At 36.4% G+C, this 25,626-nt stretch overlaps 1 protein-coding gene across 31 annotated transcripts in view; it reads left to right on the top strand.

Moving 5' to 3' along the window:
- Positions 1 to 25,626, top strand: part of SORBS2 (sorbin and SH3 domain containing 2) — a 208,262-nt gene that overhangs the window by 161,735 nt on the left and 20,901 nt on the right. For 17 of the 31 annotated variants that reach the window (XM_069013875.1, XM_069013876.1, XM_069013880.1 and 14 more), the window contains 6 exons: positions 1,954 to 2,068; positions 8,025 to 8,108; positions 10,211 to 10,267; positions 15,690 to 15,742; positions 16,419 to 16,606; positions 23,019 to 23,110. In XM_069013875.1, the coding sequence (XP_068869976.1) occupies positions 1,954 to 2,068; positions 8,025 to 8,108; positions 10,211 to 10,267; positions 15,690 to 15,742; positions 16,419 to 16,606; positions 23,019 to 23,110 (589 nt within the window). The remainder of the gene's footprint in view (positions 1 to 1,953; positions 2,069 to 8,024; positions 8,109 to 10,210; positions 10,268 to 15,689; positions 15,743 to 16,418; positions 16,607 to 23,018; positions 23,111 to 25,626) is intronic. The other 14 variants (XM_069013887.1, XM_069013886.1, XM_069013903.1 and 11 more) reach the window with 5 other exon arrangements.

The following is a 25,626-nucleotide window of genomic DNA, read 5'->3' as shown; positions in this document are numbered from 1 at the left end:
AGTGGCAATCCAAAATGTAATTCAGTAGATACACACACTGCAGAGGAAGGTGAGATTGCTTGATGGTTACTGATTTTGGCTTCCCTGTTGCCAAGAGCAGGTTGCCAAGAGGAGATGCTAAAGATTAGGGTTGGGCTGCCTCACAAAGGCCATGAGGCTTGAATTTTGTTAGCAGGTCATACAGAAGTACAGATTTTTTTAGCGAGACACCAAGATGTGGAACTGTTTAGCTTTGATCTCTAAAAGTTGTGTGAGACATTGTCCTGTGCTAGGCCAAATGCCTTGGTCACAGAAATTAAGACTTGTTGAAGTTCCTTTTAAGCTTGGAAATAACTGCTCAGCACTGAATTTGGCTATTTAACCTCTCCTTTTAATCTCCTGCATGATAAGACAGGCAGTGAAAATCTGTGTTCTCCAGGCCAGGGGATGCCAAACACGTTAGTTATGCTTTGCCTGCTGCTGAAAGTGATGGCTTGTCAATCTTTTCCTGCCATTGAGAGTTCTATTTTTAATTGCCTATAAAGCCAGAGTATTTAAAATCTCACATAAGAGGCTTAGGTCCACATGTATCACAGTTTCATAGCTGAGAGGCAAGATATGGTTTGCATTAGCAGTTGAGCTCAAAAATATAGTCCACACAGGGTAAAAAGCTGAACACTGTAAATTAGTTGAACTGAGTGTGAATCAGAATTTCAGTATCATCCTTTTTTCTTCAGTGGCTTGCAGTATAATGCAACTTGATCAGAACATTTCCATTTTCCTGTTCATTCTCAAAAAATGCAACCTTTTCTACTCTGAAAATAATTTTTTTCCTCAGTGAAAATAAACAATAAAACCATGTAGAAATACTTCCCTTGAAATGTAGGGCATTTTATAAATAGAGGTGTCTATGTCTCAGAAATGCACTTGAAAGCATACTATAAACAAAAGCTACCCCATAGATTTTTTAAGGCACATGACATGTGTATTATTTTGTCAGGTCACATCAAACCAAGTCACACCAGAAAGACCAATAGAACTGATAAAATTTAATCAGTGTGTGGTCTTTCTTATCATAAATACAGACAATAGCTGGTAGTATCTCCCCTTCCCTTTCCTCCAACCTTTGAGTTACTAGTGGGTCATTTTACACAGAGTTAAATAAAAATATGTATGAGCTACAGTTTTCCAAGTACAGTGGAGGTATGTACTACAAGAACTGCCATAAAAAGGTAGCTCTCACTGTAACTAGCTAAGTATTCTCCCAAAATAATATGACATAGTAAATGATTGAAAAAATATAGTAGTATGGGTTAGTTTTTATTCTTCGCATAGCACTATTAAACTGAAAGCAAGTTTGTAATTATAGAGAAAATGTATACATTTCTATTCAGAATTCAACTGCCAAGTTCTTCCTCTTGTTTTTCGATTCAAGATAGAGAAACAATATACTGCTTACAAGGATATTCAGGAGCAATTCTCCTACAGATCAGGATAATGACCACTACACTGTCTTTTAAAATAATTCCTCATTTTTTGCCTCAGAAAATTTTATAACTTCTTCAATATGGTCTTATCATCATATTATGTGATGACAAAAATATCTACCACTTGCCTATATTAGTAGAATGCACAAAGCATGTATAGTTATTTGCAATGGTTTGCAGTGCCATGGTATTTTGACATGGTATGCAAGGAAGTTTTTAAACTGGTCTACTAGTTGAAATAAAAGTATGAGTGAGCACAGGCTGGACATCTCTAGTGTTTTTCTTGCTGTACTGAGCATACCTGCTGTAAACAGGTTAAGAAGATACAGTAAAGCACTGGGATGCCAGGCTAGACGTTCCACAGCTGAGATCTGGAAAGAGTAACCGTTCTGAATGTGATTTGGCTTTGCAGGTTTCTGTTGTACAGAGCTGTAAAGCACGTGGTGATGACAGTAAATTCGCTCAGTTGCTTGTGTTTGTTGTTTAGGAACGAGTGGGATCCTCCTGACAGAAAGGTAGATACTCGCAAGTTCCGTTCTGAACCCAGAAGTATTTTTGAATATGAGCCGGGAAAGTCATCAATCCTTGAGCACGAAAGACCGGTAAGACACATAAATGAAATGGGTAATACAGTAAGAGATTTGGTAAGAGGTTCTCTTTTTGTTATTTACTACTAATAATAACCACTTAGAGGAATATTGAAGATCCTTTTTCAAATACATTTTGCAGCAATTTGTCTTTGCTCTTATCTCATGACTGTATTGAAAATGGGTTTGGCTTATTTGCTAAACTTACATCTTCAGTGTTTCCAAGAAATCACGACCATGCAAACCTCATGGATGTTAGGCAGAACAGATGGAAACAGCTTTTTCTAATTGGTATGCATCTCCAGCACTTTTTTGCAGTAATATTAACAGCACATACGATACCTGATTAAATAATGTGTAAAAATAAAATATTTGCATTTTCAGGATGTGCTGAATTGTATACCTAAGGAGATTTTGGTCAAATACTGGCCAAGGTTGCCCAGACAGGACTGACACAGCCCTGAGCAACCTGATATGATTAGACCTACCTTTAGCAGGAGGTTGGGCTAGATGACATCTGGGGTTCCTTTCCAGCCTCAAATGCTCTGATTACAGAGTGTACATTAACATGTAATTAGAGGTCTTTATTCCTGTTTTCTGAGCAATGATTGCAATTGTGGAATAAAGCTATGCTTAGTGCTTGCAAAATGACAATTAACAGAAGTTTTCATTTGCTGAAAGACACATTCACCCAGCCCTTCTAATTTAGCTTTGTGCTATAATAACAACTTTTTTATTTTAGGAAAGCTGTTACGTATCAATGGCAGTATTTTCTTTTCTTGGTGTTTTACGTTGAGGTTGAAATGTTTGAGGGAGTCCAGTTTTGAAGAAGAGCTTTATGAAGTCAGTACTGGATTGTTACTTGCTTCTGTATTCCATGCTTGTTCACAGAATTTATTTTGCCAATTTAAAGCAAATTAAGGAAGTATTTGAATTTCAGAATATGCAGCATATCAACAATGTGAAACACCTGAATCAAGCACCTTTTCCTTTGTTTTTGAGGTCTTTGCAGGAATCTAATTTTTGTTAGCTAGAATACACCAAGCTCTTTTTCTGTGAAACTGAGTTCTTTCAGAACTGATGTGTTTTTCAAGGAGGAAATTGGCATTTCTGTAGGAACTGGTAATGAATCAGTATAATTAGTATCTGAGTGCAGATGAACTTGACAAATAATTTTATTTAAAAGGCAGTGTCATTTGTTCCGAGGACTTTTTAAGTCCCATGGCTGCATTATAAACACTGAGGTAATTTTCCAGCCTTCCCAATGCCAAAGAGTAATAGCAGATTCAAGGTAAAAATAAGAAAATTATACTGATTTCAGTGTATTCCAAGAATCGCCTCACTTTTCTAATAAATTACATTTTCCTCTAATGTAATGTGAACAAAAATAATTCATGTAAGAATTGCACTGCTAATGAATATCATCAGAGCTAGTTTTTCAATTCTAGAAAACTAATGAAATAACAAAAAAGTGAGGTTTGCTGACTGTTCCTGGATCCTTTTTTCTGCTTGCTTATGCATTTTACTTTTGCTGATCTAAATCAAGAGATGGAATTTTGAGCTTTGTTTGGTCCTTAAAATATTTTCATGCAGAAAAGCTTTAGTCATGTTGTACCTAATAAGCAGTATCCATCCAGGGTAAGGTCATATTTTATCATCTGAAGCTTAGACTAAAAGTTTAGGCTTAGCTGATGTACATACAAGGAAGCATCTCTTTGTATAAGAAATTTTAAAAGCTGAGAAAAGAATATTCATGTACAGAATTGTGAGATTTTTTTGTTTATGTATGATTCAGAGCTGTAAAAATTTGGAAATTAATATAAGATGAAAGTTGTGCTGACACTAGTGTAACATAGTTGAAAAAAATAGGGAGCTATCACAGTTTTATCAGTCTGGAATTTCTACTGTTGACAAAGATGTTATTTAGCTTTATGTACTTAATACATTGCAGTGTCTGCAATTCAAAAAAATATTCCTCTTTTTCTCCAATGTCATCGAAACCATGGACTTGTTTCCTAAAATGGATGTTTGCTTTCCATTAATAGGTAAACAGGCAATGTAACAACTTAATCTTACTCATGTGTAAATGAAATTAAATTTTATTATTTATGAGTTTCTACCTTGTATATGAGAAGCAATTCCTTCATCCATGTACATATATCTATTTCTGCAGTAGAGTATGTAAGGAAAAATCTCAGTGCTACTGTAAAAAAACCATAAATTGGTACAAGCAATGCCTCTATTTTCATTAGTTGTTTTAGTCTAAGCATAAAAGTCTACATGTGCTAGTCAAATAAAACTGTGAGGTTAAATTATAGTTCTACATTTTTTAATCTCTGTTCAACATACAAATTTTCTACTGAGTTTATATGCCAGAGGAATTCAGGATTAGAAGAAATTTTTAAAAATTACTGTTTTGTCAAATGCCAGAAATAGACTGGGCTTGCTCCATGATGTACATCTGTTGTTTTTTATTTTGTTTGGTTTTTACTGTAGTGAAAAAATTGAAATTTTCTTTAGAACATGCACATTTGGTTGCTTTTGACATCTCAAGCTGGTTGTCAGAATATTCTGCTTGGTATGCTTAATATGTCATTAAAAAAAATATTTCTTCTCATAAAGAAATAGACTAAGTCCATCTGGTAGTAGACTTGGAGCTACCGCAGCTGTTTAAAAGTAGTCCAAAAGAAAAAAAAAAGGAAAAGCAAAACCAAATTCTTTAGCGATAATAAAATGCCAACCTCAAATTTACAACAGGCATCTCAACCCACTGTTCCAGACAGGCTTCAGTTTGGTGTCTGAACCTGCAAATGCAAAATATTGGTTTACATGTGAGGACCATTTAACTTGTGAGTTTAGATGCACAGTTTTGATTATTACCTGTGAATGTCTATTTGTGTATCAAACCAAGAATAGGCAAAGCTACATGTAATACTACAGATGTAATTTTTTTCATTGTCCATGTTCTATACTTGAGTATGCTAATGCAGTGTTGTGTTGACCATCTGTTGCAAAAGGCAAAAGGAGTAAGGTTACTTAGTGATCTTTAGTAGTATATTTTCAACAAATAATCAAAATATTACTAAATTACTAGATGAAGGATAGATTGTAGGAACATTACTTGACTGACAAGTCATAAAAAGGGATTTTCCTTTATTGCTTTTACCTTCTATTTCAGTAGTTTGGGAGATACTTTGTGAGACTTTTAAGTCAAAATGATTCATTCATTTTAAGTCTCTTAGAAGTGGAGATAATAGAAAAAGGTCTGTCAGCAAAACTGAATCCAAAACCCAAGCCAAATCAATTGCCTGTGCATTGGTCTTGGTAGAACAGGGAATGCAGTCCCCTCCAGAACTGGCAGGCAGCAGGGAATTTGCAGACTTCAGTGCTCAGTTTCCGTTTGTTTGCTGCCCTCTGCGGTTGAAGCTGTAAATTGAAGTGGGACTTGTCTGCGTGGAGTTAGCTATACATACTTTGTAACAGTCTCATTTCATTTGCAACTACTACACGAGAAGAACTGTAAACTTAGAAGCTAGATAAAATACACTCTTCCTAGATTTTTCTTTACCGGCAGAAATAGGAGGGTTTTTAAGCTTGCAGCTAATTGCAAGAGTATTTGAAGTTGAAAAGGGAGGCAACTCCCATTCTCATTTTTATCTCCTTGGCTGGCTTGGGGGAGCCCAGCTGATCTTGCCTCCCGGCAAGGAGGGACATGGGTCCATCATTGTGTAGGTGTGGGGCTGCTGCTCTTCAGGGCACCTGGAGGCTCACAAGGCTGGCACTTGCTACCCAAGCAAGTAATGTCAGTAGGCCTGGATTTCTAGTGCCAAAAGCTCCACAATTCCAACCCTATATACATTTTAAGTGATTTATGTATTTATTTATTTTATGTAAATACACCCATTTGCTGATATCAAAATTTCTATGAAGATTAATTTTTTGGTAGAATATAAAGGTAAAAGCATGCAATATATCCACATACCGTAACTTAGTTTGGAGAAAGGATGATAAGAATTGTTCAGGAATGTCTCCTCAGATTATCCATATAATTATATATAACAATGTAAATTGTGGAATTTTTTTTAAGGTAAGCAAAAAACCTCTAAATATGGCAAGCCTTCTCTGTAATGGGAACCAGTTTGATACACAGCAAAGTTATCTTCTGCATTATGAATTTGTCTTTTTTTGCCCTCATGTCTTCATATCTCTGTACAAGAGAATTCTGTGTTTTTTTCTTAAATTAGTCATAGTCTCTATTAAATCCACACATTTTTTAGAGGTCAGTTCATGAAACTAATTTCAGTGGTGTTTCTCTACTAAAAACTTGGGGGTCTATAGTTGAGTTCAAGCACTTGTCCTTAGTACTGCTGAGATACGGCTGTGGATGGTGGAAATCTCAGGGCAAAAGTCCAGAGCAGCTTCACTTCATAACCCAGCTGTGGAGCACAGCAAATTTTTAATCAGTGACATTCACTTCCCTTTCCATTCACAGGAATATTACTTCCCCTATTTGAAAGGACACTGTGAAGATAAGAGTATAAAAGAACAGTCGGGGTCCAGATATTGCATGAACAGCTCATATATATGTGAGCACCAAGGTAGTTCTGAAAGGGTTTTGACCTTTCAAGAGAGCAGAGTTGGCAGGCTGTCACAGTAACATCAAAAGCAGCAAGAAAAGTCCTGTAAGATGTTTAATTACATGAAATAGTCATGAGCACAATGTTATCTTTTGCAGAAAGCAGAAGTAGCTCTATGTGATGGCTCTGGTGTATTGGTGACAGTTTGACTCCAGAGGAAAAAAAGTGTTACATACTTGATCACCAGTATCATTCTTTATGCAGGACCCTGTTTTCTTTGATGATTGCTTTCTAGGGCACATCATAATTAGTGTCTAGGTTCTGATAATTACACTTACGGAGAACCAGATTTTAAATTCAGAAATGTCTTTAACAAGAGGATTTCTGTTTCAGAGACCTTTAACCCAACAGTTCACTGTAATTCTGTGCTGCACGAAAGCCTACCTCAGATGCTACAAAGAAACTGAAGCTATTTAGAAAGTAATTAATGCAGCCAAGTTTACAGTCGATTAGATATCCCATTTCGAGCTGTACTGTTTTGCACCGTCATGTTTTCATGCTACTTGAATAAATCTGTCAATTATTCTTCTGTTCACTGAAGAATTTCCTTAATGCTATCTTCAATTGCTACTTTATCCCTTGCCTGTGAAAATTTTCAGATGAAAACAATGTATTTCACTGTCAACAAAAATGCTTCATTATGTCAACAAGGCTATGTGAGATAAAGCATTTCACAGTACTACTGAAACAAATATTATGGAATGCATAATTTTTTTGTTCCCTATGTTTTGACCATAGGACTAAAATATACCAGTTCCTTTTCATGTGCTGAAGTGGCTTCTCAACATAGTGATGCTTGCATGATGCATAACTTCCTTATCTCTGCTCAGCGCTTGCTTCAAGACATCAAGATTCAGAATTAACATGCTTTGTTGAGAAGACAAGGAATGACTGAAAGCAATACAGATAAATTTGTGTCTTTAATGCTGATTAGATGGGCAATTTCTTGCCTATGCTGGAGAAGACAATCATTTAAACCATCTTCCTAACAAGGAATCTTTAGCAGCATTAAATGTAATTAACTAATGCAGTGATGTTAAAGAAAAGGTCAAAGAGCCCTCTTAGCTTTAAAGGTGTAATTTTAAAACATTTAACATCTTCCAGTCCTTGGAAGAACATCAACAAAAAGCAAAGTATTAAAGCTACCAGTCAATGACAGCTCTTGAACAAGAATATTCTCTATCTTAAGTACCATCTTCATTCTTTGATTTTATTCCATTTCTTTCCCCATATTTGTTTTATGTCTGTGTGTTTGTTGTTAGAGTGACATAGCATTTCTAGCACTTTGCTCAGTGTATGCCTTTTCCTTCCCTTTTCCTTCACAACTGCTCCAGACTGATCGCATAAACCCAGATGACATAGATTTAGAAAACGAACCCTGGTATAAATTCTTTTCAGAGCTGGAGTTTGGACGTCTGGTAAGTGAGGACAGAATATTGGTATTTACACATTAGGAAAAAATATTTTTAGAATTAGGAATTTAAATTACCAGATTCAGCAAGTATATGCCAGTAAAATTAATATAATTTTTTTTGAAGAAGAAGGGCAGTGAAGTCCCATGAATATAAGTATTTTTTTTTCAAATAGACTCTTAACTTGCCAGAGTAGTTTCAGTAATAGCTTTAAGAAGGAGTATGTATTAGACATATAGTAGTGTGTAAGTATTTAATAACAAATTTCACGATAAACAGGGATGTTCGATAGTTTCCCTACATTTTTGCATTTGGCTGCATTATTTTGAACAATCTTCTAGGACAGAAAAAACGTCAGTTTGTGTTAGGGATACTAATTAGGGATACTAAGTTACAAATCATGTATTTTACTTAAAGGACTATATCAAAATTTAAATGTATGAAGCCATAGACAAATTTCTTATGGCAGGAAATACTGAGGGTTTTTTGCCTTTTTTTCATCTCTTATATGCACACATGCAGAATACGTAATTTGTACCTGAACACAGAGATACGAGTTTGCTCTGTTTTCAAGCTGGACACCTGTTTTAACCAACAGACTTCAGTTCTGCTCCAATTTTCACAAATAGGTATTACCTAGAAAAAGGGCTCTGGCAAACAGATGCTGGTTTAGACCCACTGCAAGCACTCATGTTTAAAATTATAAACCTGAGGAGTTCTATCTGGTTGAAACAGCTAAAAATCAGAAATACCTCCATTTTTCACATTTGAATTCTTAAGCACTTGCAGTTCTTCTGCAAATACCACAGGCTTAGTTGTGTCTAAGCACTAAAGGCTGTGTGTATATTTTTTACAAGGGTAAAACAGTAACACTGTCCTTGAGGCAAGACTGAGGACTAGGTTTCACTTCCTCCCTGCACAATGCCTTAACAACTAGGCTGGAAATGCACCCGCTCTTGCTTTTGCACACTCCCTCTCTGGCTCCACAGAGCTCAAATTCTTTCCTGTACATTCTAACATCTTTAGGAAAAAGGATAGCAAATGTCTTCATCCCAGAAGAATGTCTAAGAGGATAGCTGGAATATCCACCAGGTAGAAGACAGAAGTTAAAATCACCTTAGAAAAAGGAGGGAAGTAAACCCAAGCATTCCCTCAGCCTTTTTGAGCATTCTCATAGCTCCCCAGGGTCCTCCCCAAGATTTTTGGAGATTAAAAAACAAAAGCATCTGGCCATAGACAGGAAATCTGAAGTAGACATGAGCTTGAGAATATCAGAGTTTAAAATATCTCCATTCTTTTCTTTCCCTGTTAGCTAACAGTTCTCTGGAGGCCCATCAGAATTTTAATTAGTGACATGTCAGGCTACATGAGGAACCTGAGCACTTGACACAGGGCCTTGGAGGACATCCTGGAACCAGGAACCTTAGTCAGTTTCTCTAGCTATCCATAAGCCAAAATCAGAACTCCCTGCTGCTACTTCAGGGAGAGCAGAAGAGAAAGCCAATCATATCCACTCTTTTAAAACCTTAATGTTTTAATCATAGCATTTTAAAAAATTACCCATTGAATACCCACTCAAAATTTAAAAAAATAGAAGTTAAATGTATCTGGGTTTAATTTCTTGTGCAGTGGTCTATAATGTTATCACATTTTCATTGATTACTTTTTATGTCCATTATCCAGCTATTGAAGCCATATTGTCATTCCTCCCTCTAGGTAGGCAGAAACAGTACAGATAAATTCTTCTGATGAACCATATCTCATCAATATTATACTGATAATGATAACTTTTAAGATAAAATATATTGAAATTCCTCCAACAGAGCATAACTGTGATGCTTTATACTCTTCTATCTCAGTATTGAAAACTGCTGGTATTTCTTCAAACATCCCAGTTGTAAATTTTACCACCTAAAGTTACTAACATTTTATTAAGATATTTAAAAAATAACAAATTTATCCTTCCATTCTACCCATGTGTGTCACTCTTTGTATCTGACACTGTCAGCACTTTATTTCTAACTGTGTCACCTTTTCCACATGTTTCATTCCTTGCTGCCATTGATTCTACTCCATTTCATCTCTACACTTCTGCTTTTATGACGCAGCCACCTAAAAAGCTTTTGGACTATGTTCAAGAGAGTTCTTCTGGTGTTTCCAATGAGGTAAATGAATGGTTATTTTTCAGATGATTCTCTTGGGAAGAAGGGTTGGAATGCTCACCATTTATGTCTTAAGTTTGTTAAAATTTAGTGGTTTCCTTCTGATAGCTATGAGACATTTCTAATTCACGATCATTGTATCTTTGTCTTCATATCTTTCCAGATCACTAGTGCATTTGGATGTTGATCTTATTATCCTAGGAACTGTGAGTCCTTATCCCCAAAACTCCTCAGAGATTAACACCCAGAATTACACAACAGTCCATACGTCTCTAACTCTTTGACAAATTCCCACTTTTCAGAGTTGGGCAAGTGCATTGCACAATTAATCCTTCAGCACAGTATATTTTTTTAATTAAAATATCTGACTGCAAATTCTGTGTGTCAAGTGAAAGCCTTTGTGGCTAAGCTGTCATTTCTCCAATTAAGCATTTATGACTAAGGTTGCTCATCAGGTAAAGCAGCAATTAATAGTACTGTTGTAATTTATAACTCAGGATTGACAGTTGTGTCAGTACTCCAAATAAAATTCATCAAGATCAGGTAGTGGGCTCTCATTGCCCTACTCTGAGTGGGAGAGATTCAGGCTTTCATTCCTTCTCCACTCCCTCCCCATTTTTACAGCATTAGGGCAAAAGTCAGTGAATCCTCTACTGGCAACTTTGCTTCATGTGGTGGCTTTACTTCATTCATATTTGTGATTCACTCTCATCTTCCGTAATGTCTCCAAAAGTTAAATTCAAATTGTGGTCTTAAATTGTTAATTGCTTGCAATTTACTCTGGTTTGGTTTTAAGCTTTCTATGTATCTAGAAAAACCTCATAGTTGTGACATTTGGGGCCAGTTCTTTGAAAGGAAAAGCTTCTAAGCCTTTTCTAATTCCTGTTGGTTTTCAATACACTGAGGAAGACAATTTAAAAGCCCTAACATGACTTTGAAATATTCCTGTGTTCAGTAGGTCTGGGTAAAATGGCTATTAAGTAACACTGGTTTTCTCTTGGATTAATTTACATAAACTCCTGTCTTTAATTTTGAAATTTTAATAATCTTTGAATATGATAAATCATGTTCAAAAACTACAGCAACTTAATATTTCTCTGGAGGGGGAAACTATTCAAAATAACTTGATAAAGTATTATAACCATCATGCTAACAAACCTATTTGATATTTACTTTTTATTTTTTGCCTACTTTCCCTAGCTTCATTTTCAGTCATAATTAAAACCTTGATGCATGAAAACAGCTAAAATACTGTTTAATTTTAAATATATATCTAATTTTTTTTAATAAAAATGAAATCAGAGTATTCCAAAAATCTGTATTTGGTAGTTTGGAGTTGTCATCTCCAATATTTAATTAATTTTTTCAAGTGGCCTTTATTCATATAGAGCAGTGTTGAATATTCTGCAAGATGACTAATTATCTTTGGAGATGGGGGAGTAGGAGAGACGTGTTCAGTTGCACCATCTAAAAGTGAGTCAATGCCCAAGACCTGACAGGACAGCTGTGAACAGTAAAAGAAGCAGTAAAAAATAACCACATGCAGTGTTTACTTTCACCTTTCCTCTGTATGTCACATCAATTAAGCTCTACCTGTGGAGAGAAGGTATAAACTCCACACATTCTACATATGCCTGTGGTAAAAATTGGTGTTGTAGAATGTCACCCCAAGACAGCAGCATACAGGATCTGTCATATAGAAAAAACCTCAAAGCCAGCACCAAATAAAGGATAAAAGGGCAAGTTACATTCAAGATGATAAGGGAATCTTAAAGGATGAAAAGCAAAAGCCATCTAATAACCCAGCAGACAATTTTGGCATGATACACACTTCTAGCCATCTTAGGCTGATCACTAACACACTGTCTATGGCCTGGGGAATGCTGTGGATAAGGAAGTTCCCTCTGGTATGGTTTCCATGGTGTGATTTACCCATAGCCTTCCATAGGAGACAGTGGGGATCTGCTCTGCCCTTGGGAGTGACATCATGGTCTGTATAGCCATGGAGCCACTACAAGTGGTGGGAAGCAATCACTGCCTCAGGGCCATTTGGCCGCTGTCACGTCACAGGTGGTCGGTGGTCGCTAGTGGAAGTGGTTGGCATCTGCACAAAAGAATCCACAGTAACAGTTTATCTGCAGTGGTTGTGCCACCTCGTGCAACAGTTCTAGGAGATCACCTGTGGTCCCGAGTTTCCTTCCTCTGCTGGTTCCAGACCGTGGCAGTGACTGGTCAAAAGGAGGAAGATGGTTGTGGCCAGTTTTGAAATGAGATTCGGACGTTTTCCAGGACAGGCTGAATGTGTGTTTTATTGGTAGTGTAGGGAAGCACACAGACCTGAGGCCTTTGTGTACTGTGGTTGTATTGGCTGTTGGTGGGAGCAACGCTGTGTCTGGCTTCTATGGTTTTATTGCAGACAGACCTCACAGTATTGGATATATCTTAAAATCACTGAATTTGGAAGTGGTGGGAGAATCGTCACAAAGTACTTTTCAGCGTTCAGAGGATGTAAAGAAAAACTTGAAAATATGAACTATGTGAACATTAAAAATTCAGGAATAGATACCTTCCTCAGAATCTATTTTAAAAGACAAATAGCAGGATATTTTGTTTGGACAGAAGAGGTGGTCAGTAGTGCACTCATCATGAGCCCAATACACATTCCAGATATTGAGAAATAAAATAGGGATAATTTCCTAGGTGCTAATGGCAGGTTTATTGTTTGAGAATATCTGATGATCATCAGCATCACCTCCATAACACAACTGGCTTCAAAAAGCTTATATTTAATAGAAAAGGCTTGTATTTAATCTCTTTGTGGAAAGGAGGTTTGATTCTTTACTTCTTTCCTGCAGCAGATAGTACGGGTTTGGTTTTACTGTGCCCTTTCTCTCTAATGTTTAAATCCACTGATTTTATGAGCTAGGTTATGGACTTCAAATATTACAAGTGTCTGTTTCTGTTCTTCACATTCACATCCTCAGATCAGTTTTCAAATTAAGATATCATAAATAGTTTATTTATCATCTAAGAACAATGCAATGACAGATGATTTAAAAAACACCTTGAAATCTATGTTTGGATAGGAAATTAAAACTTATAAGAAATAACTTCACTTTTATTTGCAGAAAAAAAAGTTGGTTTTAGAAAATTTAGCAGCTAAAAATAAGAGGCTTGATCATATGCCACAGTCTTGTGTGCTCTCCCACCATGGAAAAACACTTATGTGGGGCACCACTGCACAGAAAGCCACCTGGCAGAGCGTACATCATTGTGTGAATGAGGCAAACCTTTACTGATGGAAACATGAGAGAAGCTGGGCACACAATCAGTACTGTTGGGGGCCTGTCTTCAACAGATGTGTCCTAGCAGGAGAGCTGTCCTTGTGACACCACTGATGCACACTTCCCTTTCCATGAGAATGGGATACATGTCCCTCTACCTCACCTTGCTCTTCTTGGGTAAGTTGGATAGCTTAATTCCCAGTTTCTGTGAAGATCTCTCATACACAGCCTGGAAATAGCAGATGAGCGTGGCTTGAGGACATGTTAATTTGCAAAGAATGAACATAATAGGAATCCCTAGTAGGTGGACAAATTGCCTTTGGTATTTTTTTAATGCCACTTTCTCCTTCCTCCTGTGGTGCTCGTGCTCAGGATTGCATGCTTCTCATTCTCTACTGTAACTGAGATGCAGGTGAAGAATGACTTGAGGAGGGATTCTACCTTTGAGGTTATACAGCATGTCATTCTGATCCAAACTGGAATTTAGGAACATAACAGTACTTAACAGTGAAAACAATAGTAGTAATAAGTAGTAACACAGGAGAAATACATGAATACTGGCCCATACATCAAAAAACCTACTTTTAAGAAAAAACAGACATATTTTAACCTTATGCAAAAGTCACTTTAAATATGTTCTAGAAGACTTACATTCTCTGGAAAGTAGCTTTAAAGTCTTTGAATTATTAACCTCAGCAGCCATTCTTTCCAAAAGTCAGATTTTTTTACCTGATTTGGATGTGATTTAAATTAAATTAGAGTTAAAAAATACTTAAAAAATTGGAATTTTCTTAGCTCAAGTTTTAGATAACATTTGATTCATATTGGGGCATGTTTGCGTGACTCCCCCTGTCCCACAGTATAGTGAATTTTAGTATAATACAAAAATTAAAATTTCAGTTAGTGTCATGATGGGATCACTTGGTATGTGATTCAGGTCTTAAAGCCAACTGACAAATGAACTCTAAGGGAACAACCATATTGTCTTTATAGTGTCCCACCTGTAAAAGCAGTTTAAACAGTTACTCTAGAATGTCACTTAAAGTGCACAGTCCTACAAAATCTGTTCCCAAATATTCTAAGACTACAGGTGACTTCTGGAGGTATTATACCTAAGTGTCAGTTAACAAACCTGGGTAAAGTTCTGTTCATGAACTTGCAAATCAAATCACTGGGGGAATAAAATCTAACAAAAGAAAGGATTACTACTTTTTTACTGCCATTACTACTGCAGTGCTTCAGTACAAAGATTTTTCCACGGTGGGAAAAAGCCAAGAAGGTTCTCTGTAGAGGGGAAAAATACTTCCTGCATCTTAGAAATCTGTATGATAGTCTTATTTCTAGTCCATTGGGTTAACTCTGAAGCGACATGCCAAGAACTTGAAAGAAGTTTAATTCTTGAAACTCACTTCTTTGTACCCATGAAGAAATACCCCAGGAACCACACAGTTCATTCTAGATTCATACCTGGTTACCAGAATTGTAGTATCACTTAATTCTGACCAAAGGCTTGAAATGGTTAATTTAAAATTAGTAGTCATTTAAGGTTGACTTTGTATTAATAATATAATTATGGAAGTTCCATCTCCCAGTGTTCGTGCAGTAGCTACACCTGTAACTCCATAAGAAATGACTTACCAGGCTTGTAAGGTATATAAGGCCAGTTGCTGACCACAAACATCATGGGATTTACAAAAGTTGCTGGCTATAATTGATTGTGGGATTTTGGTGAGTAACTGGGGGATGAGGAGAAGCTTTGCAGACCTCACATGTACATGAAGGAATTATTTTCAGATTTTTATGGTTTTATAGTAAAGATTTTTTTCAGCTGTTCTATATCTGGTTTTGAAAAGTGTATAGAAAAGCATGATTTGGATCATTATTTAGTAGTGCTTTAAAGGAAAAATTGTTACTGAAGTAGAATAGGAAATGAAATCTAGCGATGCTTTTTAAAAGCTGCATAATTTATTCTCATGAAATGTTGCAGTGTCTATGATGGAGTGCCCAGGATGTTAATCATTGTGGGCTGTTGCTATAGGATTTGTCACAGAGTAACAAAGAGTCATCAAACATGATAAGCAAAAATTGTCACTCTTTTTTCAAATACAAACATATAACAATCCATGTATTTGTTTTCACAGGCTTCCTTATATCATCACTATTCAACAGACAGAGGCCTGGACAGGCCCTCTAGGTAAGAAATACCATCTATTATTTCAGCAGACACAGCTTATCCAGCCTGAGGGTCTTCTTTTGGACCTGAAATCAGCAGATTTTGTGAAGAGTCAGATTTTAGCATTCACCTTGTGAGCTACTGGCAAATTAGATGCTTGGAGAGGGTGTTGATTTTGATACGGATGTATAATTTTATTGCAGTTTTACAAGGACTTAGTGTTTACATTCAAAATAAACCTCATTGTGTTCTGTGTCTTTCCACTACCATCCCTGAGCTTCTCTCTGAACAGCAGTGATTTATCCTTTACCCTTACCGCCTGCAGCATATTCTGTGCTGTTTTCCTAAGCATGCTGCCTTGACTGTTCTTGATCTCTGTCTTTTTCCTATCTTTGTACTTAAATTCTAGTTTTCAAAAAAATAGTCTAAAAAAACTTGATGCATGTATTTCAGAGAAAATGGCATTATAATTTTGTAAAACTTTAAAGCAATCAGGTTAAGAACAAATTCATCTTTTCCCTGTGAAGTAGGCTGTAAGATGTGTGAGACCAGTGCTTCTTCCTGTTACGTGTTTTTCATCTATTTGTTCTGGCATTTTTTAATCTATAAACCAATAATATAATTATGAGCTTACTCATTAAATTCTGAATTCTGATCTCAGAATCAGACTGCTACTGATGCTGCTTTTTTTCTGTAGTTCTGCAAGTACTGCGAGTGACTACAGAAAACGAAGGAAGTCAGAACCTGCTGTAAGTCATCAGAGGGCACACAGTGATCAGAATGCAAACAGACCTAACCTGGGCTGTACAGACACACAGGGCCCATGTACCACCCTTAGGAAGCCTTTAACTAGCTCATCTCCTTCTTCTCCATCAAGGGCAAAAGGTAAGAAGAGACCATATTAGTTGGCAGAAAACTGATGATGATGTGTTGTACAATATGTTGGTAGCAACTGCCTCCTATCGGTGCTTTGCCCCAGGGGATGTGATGTGAAGCAACAGCTTTGGATCTTTCATGAAAGGCTGACTTGTTTATTCTTATATGCATAATTTTCAGCTGAAAAGCTGGATTTATAACAAGGATTTTCCAGTTTCAACTGCTTGTTCTAACAAAAGAAAATTGACTAAAAGAGGACTATTAATTCTACCACAATATATAAGCCCTAACATTTTTATTATCTCTACTTCTCTCTTATTAGATTGTTGTGATTTTGAAACTAGTTTTATTATATTGAGAAAGTAAATCAAGACAAATAACCTACAAGATTAAAGATGTGTTTCCAGGACAGTAGACCTTCTAAATCCATAGCTGATGTCTTAGACATTGTCAGTTATCAGGACCTAATGTAATCATAGTTATCAATCAATATGCCTAGTTATCAGGACCTAATTTAATCAAGAAAGCATCCATAGTCTGATTTTTTACTTTCTAAATCCTTAGAAGTACTGAGTACAGTTGATACAATCTAACTAGCTTATTTTTGACAAGTAAATCACCATCCTATTACTGTTTTCCACATCTCTCCAGGAAAGAGATCAGAGAGTCAGTTGTTCATTTGGATTTGGAGATGGATTTTTTACAAAGACAAAAGGCTTCCAGTAAAACATATGTTAGAAGTAATATATAAAGTAATACTGTGTACAATATGTCTCCTTCTGTTCAAATTATTATTCACTCAATTGCTCTATTTTGTAGCTATACTAATCTGTAAAAGTAAATTCCCAGTGAAAAGAACATAAAATCCAGGCTGCAACAGAATGTGTCAAAGAAAAGCAATGAGGAATATTGAGAGTGAGGTGGTTGAAAAGCAAATGTATTTTAAACCCAGTGTTACAGCAGCAATTTTAACAGTGGATAAACTCATCTATTTGGTGTACCAGGCCAGGCAGTACAAGGTTGAAAAACTCCATTTACCTGCATGTGCCTTTGATTCCATTACCAATAACAAGCACTAAGCATGACTTAAAACACTTCCTGTGTTTGAAAATCCTTTCATTAAGTATATTTTCCACAGCCAATTAGCTTTCAGAAGGTGACATTCTGTTCTCTCCCAGCTTTATGACCCCTGTAGAATGTTAATTTTTCTTGAAATTAACCAATTTGTTAAAGAAGGAGCACATTATAAACTGTTTGATCAGCATGAATGTTGAACTCAAGTGTTTCAGTTTCAGATCTAGATTCAGTTTTTGTAGAAAGCAGACTGAGCTGTTTGAAGCATCCTTCCTGAACTGAATGTTGCCACTTGAGACCATTCTTGAAAGTTCAGTGGAATTATTAAAGACCACCATTCCAAATTTGTCTCATAGTGTCTTCTAGATCTACCATGCGCATAAAAATGTCTTAAAGCTTGAAAACTCAGGCCTTTGTTATGGAAGTCAATCTAAGGATTATTTTTACTTCTACTTTCTGGTTAGGCTCAGTAAACTGATGCACCTTCCTTTACACTTGTCTAGCATTTCCTGAGCTGTCTTGTTCTGCCCTGCATGAGCTGTACTAAACACCACTCCCTTCAGTGCTGTCACACAGGGGAGGAGCAGGCTACCTGTGAATGACTAGGAGAAATTTCCTATTTGATCTAAATATTTATCTTTATTTTAACTTAGAATATGCAGGTGCAGTGAACTCTTGAGCATTATACAGGTTAAAAATCCTAAACAACTTTTTCAGAATGCCTAAGTGGAAAAGCCAGTATTTTCCTGAGGTCTAGATTTGTTGCTTGGCTTCATCTTTAAGTACTTCGCAGCTTTTATTGTCTGTTGACCTGCTTAAAGCTCCCAATTAATCCCCAACTAATGCTTGGTTTCTTGTGTTGCTTTGATGGCAGGGGCTGTGGAGGAGATTACATCTCCATAATTAATATGGAATTCTTTTCGTTGTTCACATTATCATGAGGGCATTTTTGCAGCTGGAAAATAACTTAATTATGAGCTCTGCTGTCCTAGGCTGTAACAAACTATGTACTGACCTAAGTTGATAGATGCACTAATTGCTATTTCTTTTCTAGTCTTTCTAATACTGATGCTAATTCCAACTTTCTGAATCTTTTAATTTCTGGCAATGTCTCTTTTTTACCATGCTGCTCTACGGATTATAAAGGTGGGGATATTAGCAAAGTATATCCATCCCTTTTAAGTTACTCGGTGCACAACCACAACACCTCAAATGAATTAGATTACTGTAGCACTTACAGACAACATTTAGCTGTTCCAAATGATTCAAGAAGGGCAACCAGCTACAAGAATGGCTGGCAAATGACTCGCCAAAATGCAGAAGTCTGGAGTAGCACAGAGGAAACTGCTTCTCCAAAGAGGAAATCTCGTAGCTGCGATGACCTGCTAACAGATGATCGCGATAGCTATCCCGATGCACAGGCCAAGGCTGAAAGCATGGGCTCTCTGTTATGTGAGGAGGACTCCAAAGAAATTTGCTCAATGAACTGGAACTCCCCGTATGTTGAGGGCCGTGGTAGTGGTAGGTCAAGAGTTCGTCACAGATCTGCACATGATGCTCCAGGTTTCCTGAAGATGTACAAAAAGATGCACCGCATCAATCGCAAGGACTTGATGAATTCTGAGGTGATTTGTTCTGTCAAGTCCAGAATACTGCAATATGAAAAAGAACAGCACAAAGGTATTCTTCAAGGATGGAGAGAGTCTTCTACTGAGGAGGTGCCCAGAGACATGGTGCCAACCAGAATATCAGAGTTTGAAAAGTTAATTCAGAAATCAAAGTCAATGCCGAACCTTGGTGATGACATGTTGTCAAGTGTTGCATTAGAGCCTCCTAAAAATGGCTTGTGTCCAAAGAGGCGATTTTCTATTGAATCCTTGCTGGAAGAAGAAACTCCAGTCAGACATCCCTCTCAGGTACAACGGAGCTACAAGTCTAAAACCCTGGTGCCAATTCATATTGAAGTGACCAGTGATGAGCCACAACGATCTCATATAGATTTTTCAGACAGCGATCAAGATGGAGTGGTTTCTGATCTCAGTGACTTTATCCAGATAGAGGGTTCATCCTTTTGTAGTGAAAGTGACTTTGATCACTTTTCCTTCACTTCATCTGAAAGCTTTTATGGATCAGGCCATCATCACCACCACCATCACCACCACCACAGGCATCTCATCAGCTCCTGCAAAGGCCGATGCCCAGCATCCTACACCCGCTTCACCACCATGCTAAAACATGAAAGGGCTAAGCAAGAAACCACTGAAGATCCAAGGAGACAGGAAGCAGAATCTGGCCTCTCTAAGATAGCATTCCTAGTCAGTCCAGTGCCTTTCCGGAGGAAAAAAAGTGCAGCTCCTAAAAAACAAACTGACAAGAAAAAATGCAAGTCATCTGTATTTGAAGCCCTAGATTCTGCACTTAAAGACATCTGTGACCAAATTAAAGCTGAAAAAAGGCGGGGAAGCTTGCCCGACAACAGTATATTACACAGACTTATTACTGAGCTGCTTCCAGACATTCCAGAAAGGAATTCATCTCTTAAAGCTCTGAAAAAGAGTCCCACGCACCAGCCTTTTCATCCACTGCCTCAAGATGGTGCTATCCATTGTCCACTGTACCAGAATGATTGTGGAAGATTACCTCTTAGTGCCTCTTTTCCAGACATGGATGCAACTAACAACAATGATAGTGCACTGTGTTTCCAAGGTGGATTAACTTTCTTCCTCTATCCTTGTGATTGACTTATCCAACCTTACTCCCTGTGTTTCCCGCCCTTTCTCATTCCACTTTGTGTTCTCTATAAGAAGCTTTCATCCCACAAAATTCTTAGTGAAGGACATCATTTTCACATAGGTGTTGAGGGTAGATAAATTTGCTGTCTATTCACAAAGTACAGTAATCAGAACAACTGAAGTACCAGTGCATTTCAGCTAATTGATTATTAGTTCTATAAATTATAATGATGTTATTAAGCAATGAATTCAGGCATCTTAAGATGCTGGTCAAACTGAAAACAATATGCAGATAACTCTTCCTTTATTACTAAGAAAAAAAGAATCTGCATCTCTAATGTGCTGCACTACATAATTTTGTTAAATGTAAGTGATTAAAATGCTGTTAATTCTGCCAGTATCATAGAAAATTGATTCTGTTTTCTTACGAATCCACTGCTTTGTATTACTTTTTGTGAATAGATGTGAAGGTCATTTTAGGAAGTTTCCATTTCCACTGTTCAAACAATAGAATTTCCAATTTCTGTGGCAGCAAAATTAATTCTTTTCATAAAATTTCAATATGTCTGTGAAATTTTGAGACATTTCCTAGCCTCTTAGAAGGAAATTTCTCAATAATCAAAACTTGAATGAAATTGTCAGGGTATGACCAGTCTGTTTCTAAAATTACTGCTTTGACTTGTTTCGTTTGTTGCTCTGCTTCTTTTTTTTCCCTTTTTTTTCAAAAAACAAAAAAAATTGCTTGAAAGATATTCTTGAAATCCCAAATGGATGTAAGAGAGAATGTCTTTAAAACATAAATTATGCAATATTTGATCAGACCCGTCTTATCCTTATTCTCACATATTTTTGTGTAGCTTTTTCAAGCTGTTACCATCTCTTCTTAGCTAGTTATAAGAGACATATTTACAATAGAAAATTCGGTAAAAAAACAGCTATAAAATGCAGTTCAGAGTTGAATTAGTCATACTTAAGGCCTGATCATGATTAACCCTGTCAGATAGTACTACATGGTGAGACTGAAGTTGTTGAAAAATGTGCTGGTCACATATTATAGTTGCTAAATGAGAACTTTCCAGTCCATGAAAATGAGGAAATCCATAGTGTAAAGTAAATGTGGATTTCTAATAGCTTTTGCAGCTATGAAGGAGCCTGGAATGAGGAAAGCAATACACTCTGTCAACATTAATATCCCTGAAGTAGCATGGAGAATGAGTAAAGCAGAATATTCCTTTAGTTTCCATTAGCACCAGTCATGGCTGAGCTCTACTTCTAATCAAGTTTCGTGTTTTGTTGGATCTGTGTGCCAGCCACACAGAGACCTGGAGGTCATAGTAGATGACTGAAAACTACCAATATTGACTGCATAAGGAGCTGTAGAGAAAAAAAAGGAAATTTTTTGTCCTAAAACTTCTGCCTTTTCACTTCTTTCCCACCCATATCCTTCTCTTACTGCTAGGAATTAAAAAAAAAAAATAGATATGTTTGGAGTCGTTGTATCTTTAGGTTTATGCAGTGGGCATCCATCTTCATTCACGAACACATGCCATATCAAAAAAGCTGTCCAGATGTTGGGCTGTGATATACTTGTTGGGAATGACATGCTTGCAACCAACAGCATAAATAATAAAATTATCTCATCTCTTTGCCTCCATTGCATTTATCAACAGCCTCAGGTTTTTGTGGCCTAGCCAACAACCAATTAGAATGGATTTAATGCTTTCAGTTCTTTTTTTTGTTCCACTTGTATTTCTTTAGAAACGTGTGAGCTTGGTAACAACAGATTGTGGGAGTGAAGTAAAAGGAAGACAAACATAAATCGCGTTTCCACTAGAAAGTACCACTGCGGTAGTAGGAGACTAAAACAGTACTTCTCAGAAGTTAAGAGGCAGTTCATTAAATAGTTCTATTTTCATTTCACATTGGCAACTTGCAGAGCTATAGGGTGTATAAGATTTTGATTTTTATTCTTATTAAAACATGAGAAGATATTCACCATCTTGTAATAAACATTGGTAAACTGTGCTTTAGAGAAGTCTGCCACATAGATTGGTAAGTAATATGATTTGTATTCCATCTCTTAAAACAGAATTGTTTTTGTGAAGTAACATCCTTTTAAATTCCTTTGTGCTGCCTAACATGTGCCCCTGGTAAAGTAGAAATGCATCTTAGATCACTTAGGAGGAAACAATGTTTCTTCACATTTTCTCATTGAAGCATGCTTGAATCATGTGTTGTGCATGTAATTATGTGTTCATAGTGTTGGCATTTCAAAACAGTGTCATGAAACCTGATGAAGTCCCAGTACTGCTGTCATATCTTCCACTTGGCCCAGTAGGGGAGCATTCCTTTTCACAGTGAGGCATTAATATGCCCTCTTGATCCTCTATCATATAGTTTCTTCTGCTCTGGATCAGAAGACAGCCTTAGCCTTTGCTTAAAGTTAGTATTCTTTTTTTCCTTTAAAGGTGCACTTTACCATCATATCATGTGCTTTTCTTTCTATTAAAGGTAAAACAATAGATTTCAATATCTTTTCACCCCCCTAAAACCAAGCAGCATCACAGATTTGAATGGTTTTGTTTATTGTAGTTTCACATAATTTCTGTTTTCAGTAGACCAGGAGTCTCCTGGAAGCTATTCTTCTGCTTTCACTGATGTGGGACGATGTACTCCAAGGGAGAGAAGAGGAACTACAGACAAAGAGGTAGTGAAACAACAATAAATAACACAGCAATATCCACATGGAAAATTGGTAACATATTTGAGACAAGTTTTGTGTTGGTTGTAAGACACTATAAAAATGCAGACCAAAGGAACAGTTACATATCATCATACAGATCAGCATCTTCCTTTTTCATTAAGGAGATTGGTACTTCAAGAAATTAAATAATATCAAGCTTTGTAAGATAAGAGGTTTTCTTCTATTTATTATTAAATAGACCTGGACATAAATTCACTAGTCATTGATCGGCTCTGTCAAAGCTGAGTAGAGTGTGTGTTTGGAACAGATAAAAAGAACAGATGTGACTGGGGAAAGGCTCTTTAGAAACCCAAAGTGTTACCCAAAGAAACTGCCTTGGTAGTTTCAAAACTGATACAAAACATCTATATTTCACCATTATTTTTGTTTGGAAAGCAAACCACTGCTGTTAATGGATTAGACAAAACCACTTATCTTAAGAGCAGTGTCTAACATCTGTAGCAGTTGGTGACTGTAATTAGATACTGATTGCTTGTAGTAATGCTTTGGAAGAGGAAATGGAAGCAGGTATACCACCTTTAAAGTAACACAAATTATCACTGAAAAGTACTTATTGAAATATAAAGTATATTATTCCACATCTTAAGAATGCTTATAACCTATAACTATAAATGCTCTCCAAACAGGCTTCATGGATTTTATCAAATTGTAAAGTACATTTAAATTAACCATCATCTACAGACCATGGATTGTTAACAATTTCAGTTGATTTTTTATTAAAATATTGCACAGAATAATGGCAGCATAAAAGATTACTATATTTTAATTGCTAATATATAAGATTTTGCTCTGGGTTATCTACGGTATGGTGGTAATGCTTAGAACTGAATTCAGATCCATTTACACCCCACTGACATGTTTATATTGCTGCAATTCGATTTAAAGTCTGATTTTTTTAAAAAAAGACTTCTCATTACAAAATACAGGCTAACAAAGTTCCAGGAGCCATACTGTGTGTTTCTTTTAAAGAATCTAATGACATAGAAAGTAATCTTTCAATTTGAAAATACATAAAATACTTAGGCTATTTTTAAGATCACTTTAAAAGGTTTAAAAATATGAAAGGGGAAAGGCATCTCTATTTCCAGCACATTTTGTACATTTCAAAGTATTTTGTATTTAAACAGCTCCACTGTTCTTTTAATATTACCCCCTTTCTTCTGTTATTTGCTTTAGTAGTTACAGTACCAGCTGTACCAAAATCAGGAAAGACTGAAAAGGACTTAGCTACAGTTGATATGGATACCCCCTCCTGTCTAAAAGACTGTTTTTAATAAGAGCAACAAACAGAAAAATGCTTTTAAATTTCGGATATCTTACTTGAAGGAGATCTGTAATGGAAAATTGCTCTAGTATTGCAAAATTCAAGTTGGCACTATCCCTGTAATAACTTTAGGGACTTTTTATTGTAGTGAAGACAACTCTCTAGGTATGTGAGATTAGCTAGTCTTAAAATGACAAGAAGGGAGAGAACCCAGTCAAGAACACCTGCTCTGGAATAAAGGTAAAATGCAAAATTTACAAGTCTCCCTTTTTATTCCTGTCATGGAAAGATGTGCACTGTTACATCATTACAAATAGTATCTCTCAGAAATAGCATAATCAGCTCATTCTAATCACTAGTACATCCTAGAGAGCCAATTTTTAGAACATGGCGATTTTACCTGTGCAAGTACTTGCAGAGAAAGACTAAATCACTTTACCAAATACCCTTGTGTGGTACTGCTTATCACTTGTTGCACCTTCCTCTGAAGTATCTGGTCCTGGCTGCTTGTCAGATGCAGACAGTCCATGAGTGAAGCTGTTGGGTCAGACCACAGTGCATATTTTCATCACAGCTTTGAAAACAGTGAAAGTGTGTCAGCCATACAGGTGAGGAGAGTTAGGGCTGTTCTACAGGTTTATTTTTGAAATGATATTGAGCTTACACATACTTGGTGATAGAAGTTGATGAATGTATGAAAGAAATGATATAATGTGATTGTCTGTGATAGCAGGAGAGCTGCACAGATGACTCAGATCACCTCCAGTTCTGTGCTTTCTTAAAACTGTGAACATAATTATAGAAATTAAAAATATTCCAACCACTTCCAGCTGTCAGAGTATATATATATAAACATAATTCATCATTTGCAATTGAAACTAGCCTAAAGATAACAGAAAAGGCACCTAAAATACTACAGGATATTAAGTATGTGTATTTATGTTGTACCTAGAGATCTAGATGCCTACAAGTCACATTGACATAGTTAACTTTTTTATTTACTTTAGTGCTTCTCTTAAAGTTCAAAAGTAGTCTGCATTAAAATTTAGCTATTTGCGTTTTTAGAACACTTAAGTCCCAAACACCTAACTGCCTTAAAAAAGAAAGCCATATATTTAACTGCCTCTTTCTGCAAGAACCACTGTAAAGCTCATCCTTTTCTTTTTAGATCTTGGTCACCTTTTTAGAAGTTGAA

Source organism: Aphelocoma coerulescens, chromosome 4 (assembly GCF_041296385.1).
Source record: "Aphelocoma coerulescens isolate FSJ_1873_10779 chromosome 4, UR_Acoe_1.0, whole genome shotgun sequence".
Classification (NCBI taxonomy): Eukaryota; Metazoa; Chordata; class Aves; order Passeriformes; family Corvidae; genus Aphelocoma; species Aphelocoma coerulescens.
The sequence above is the reverse complement of the archived record's forward strand: the minus strand, read 5'-3'. Positions and strand labels throughout refer to the sequence as shown.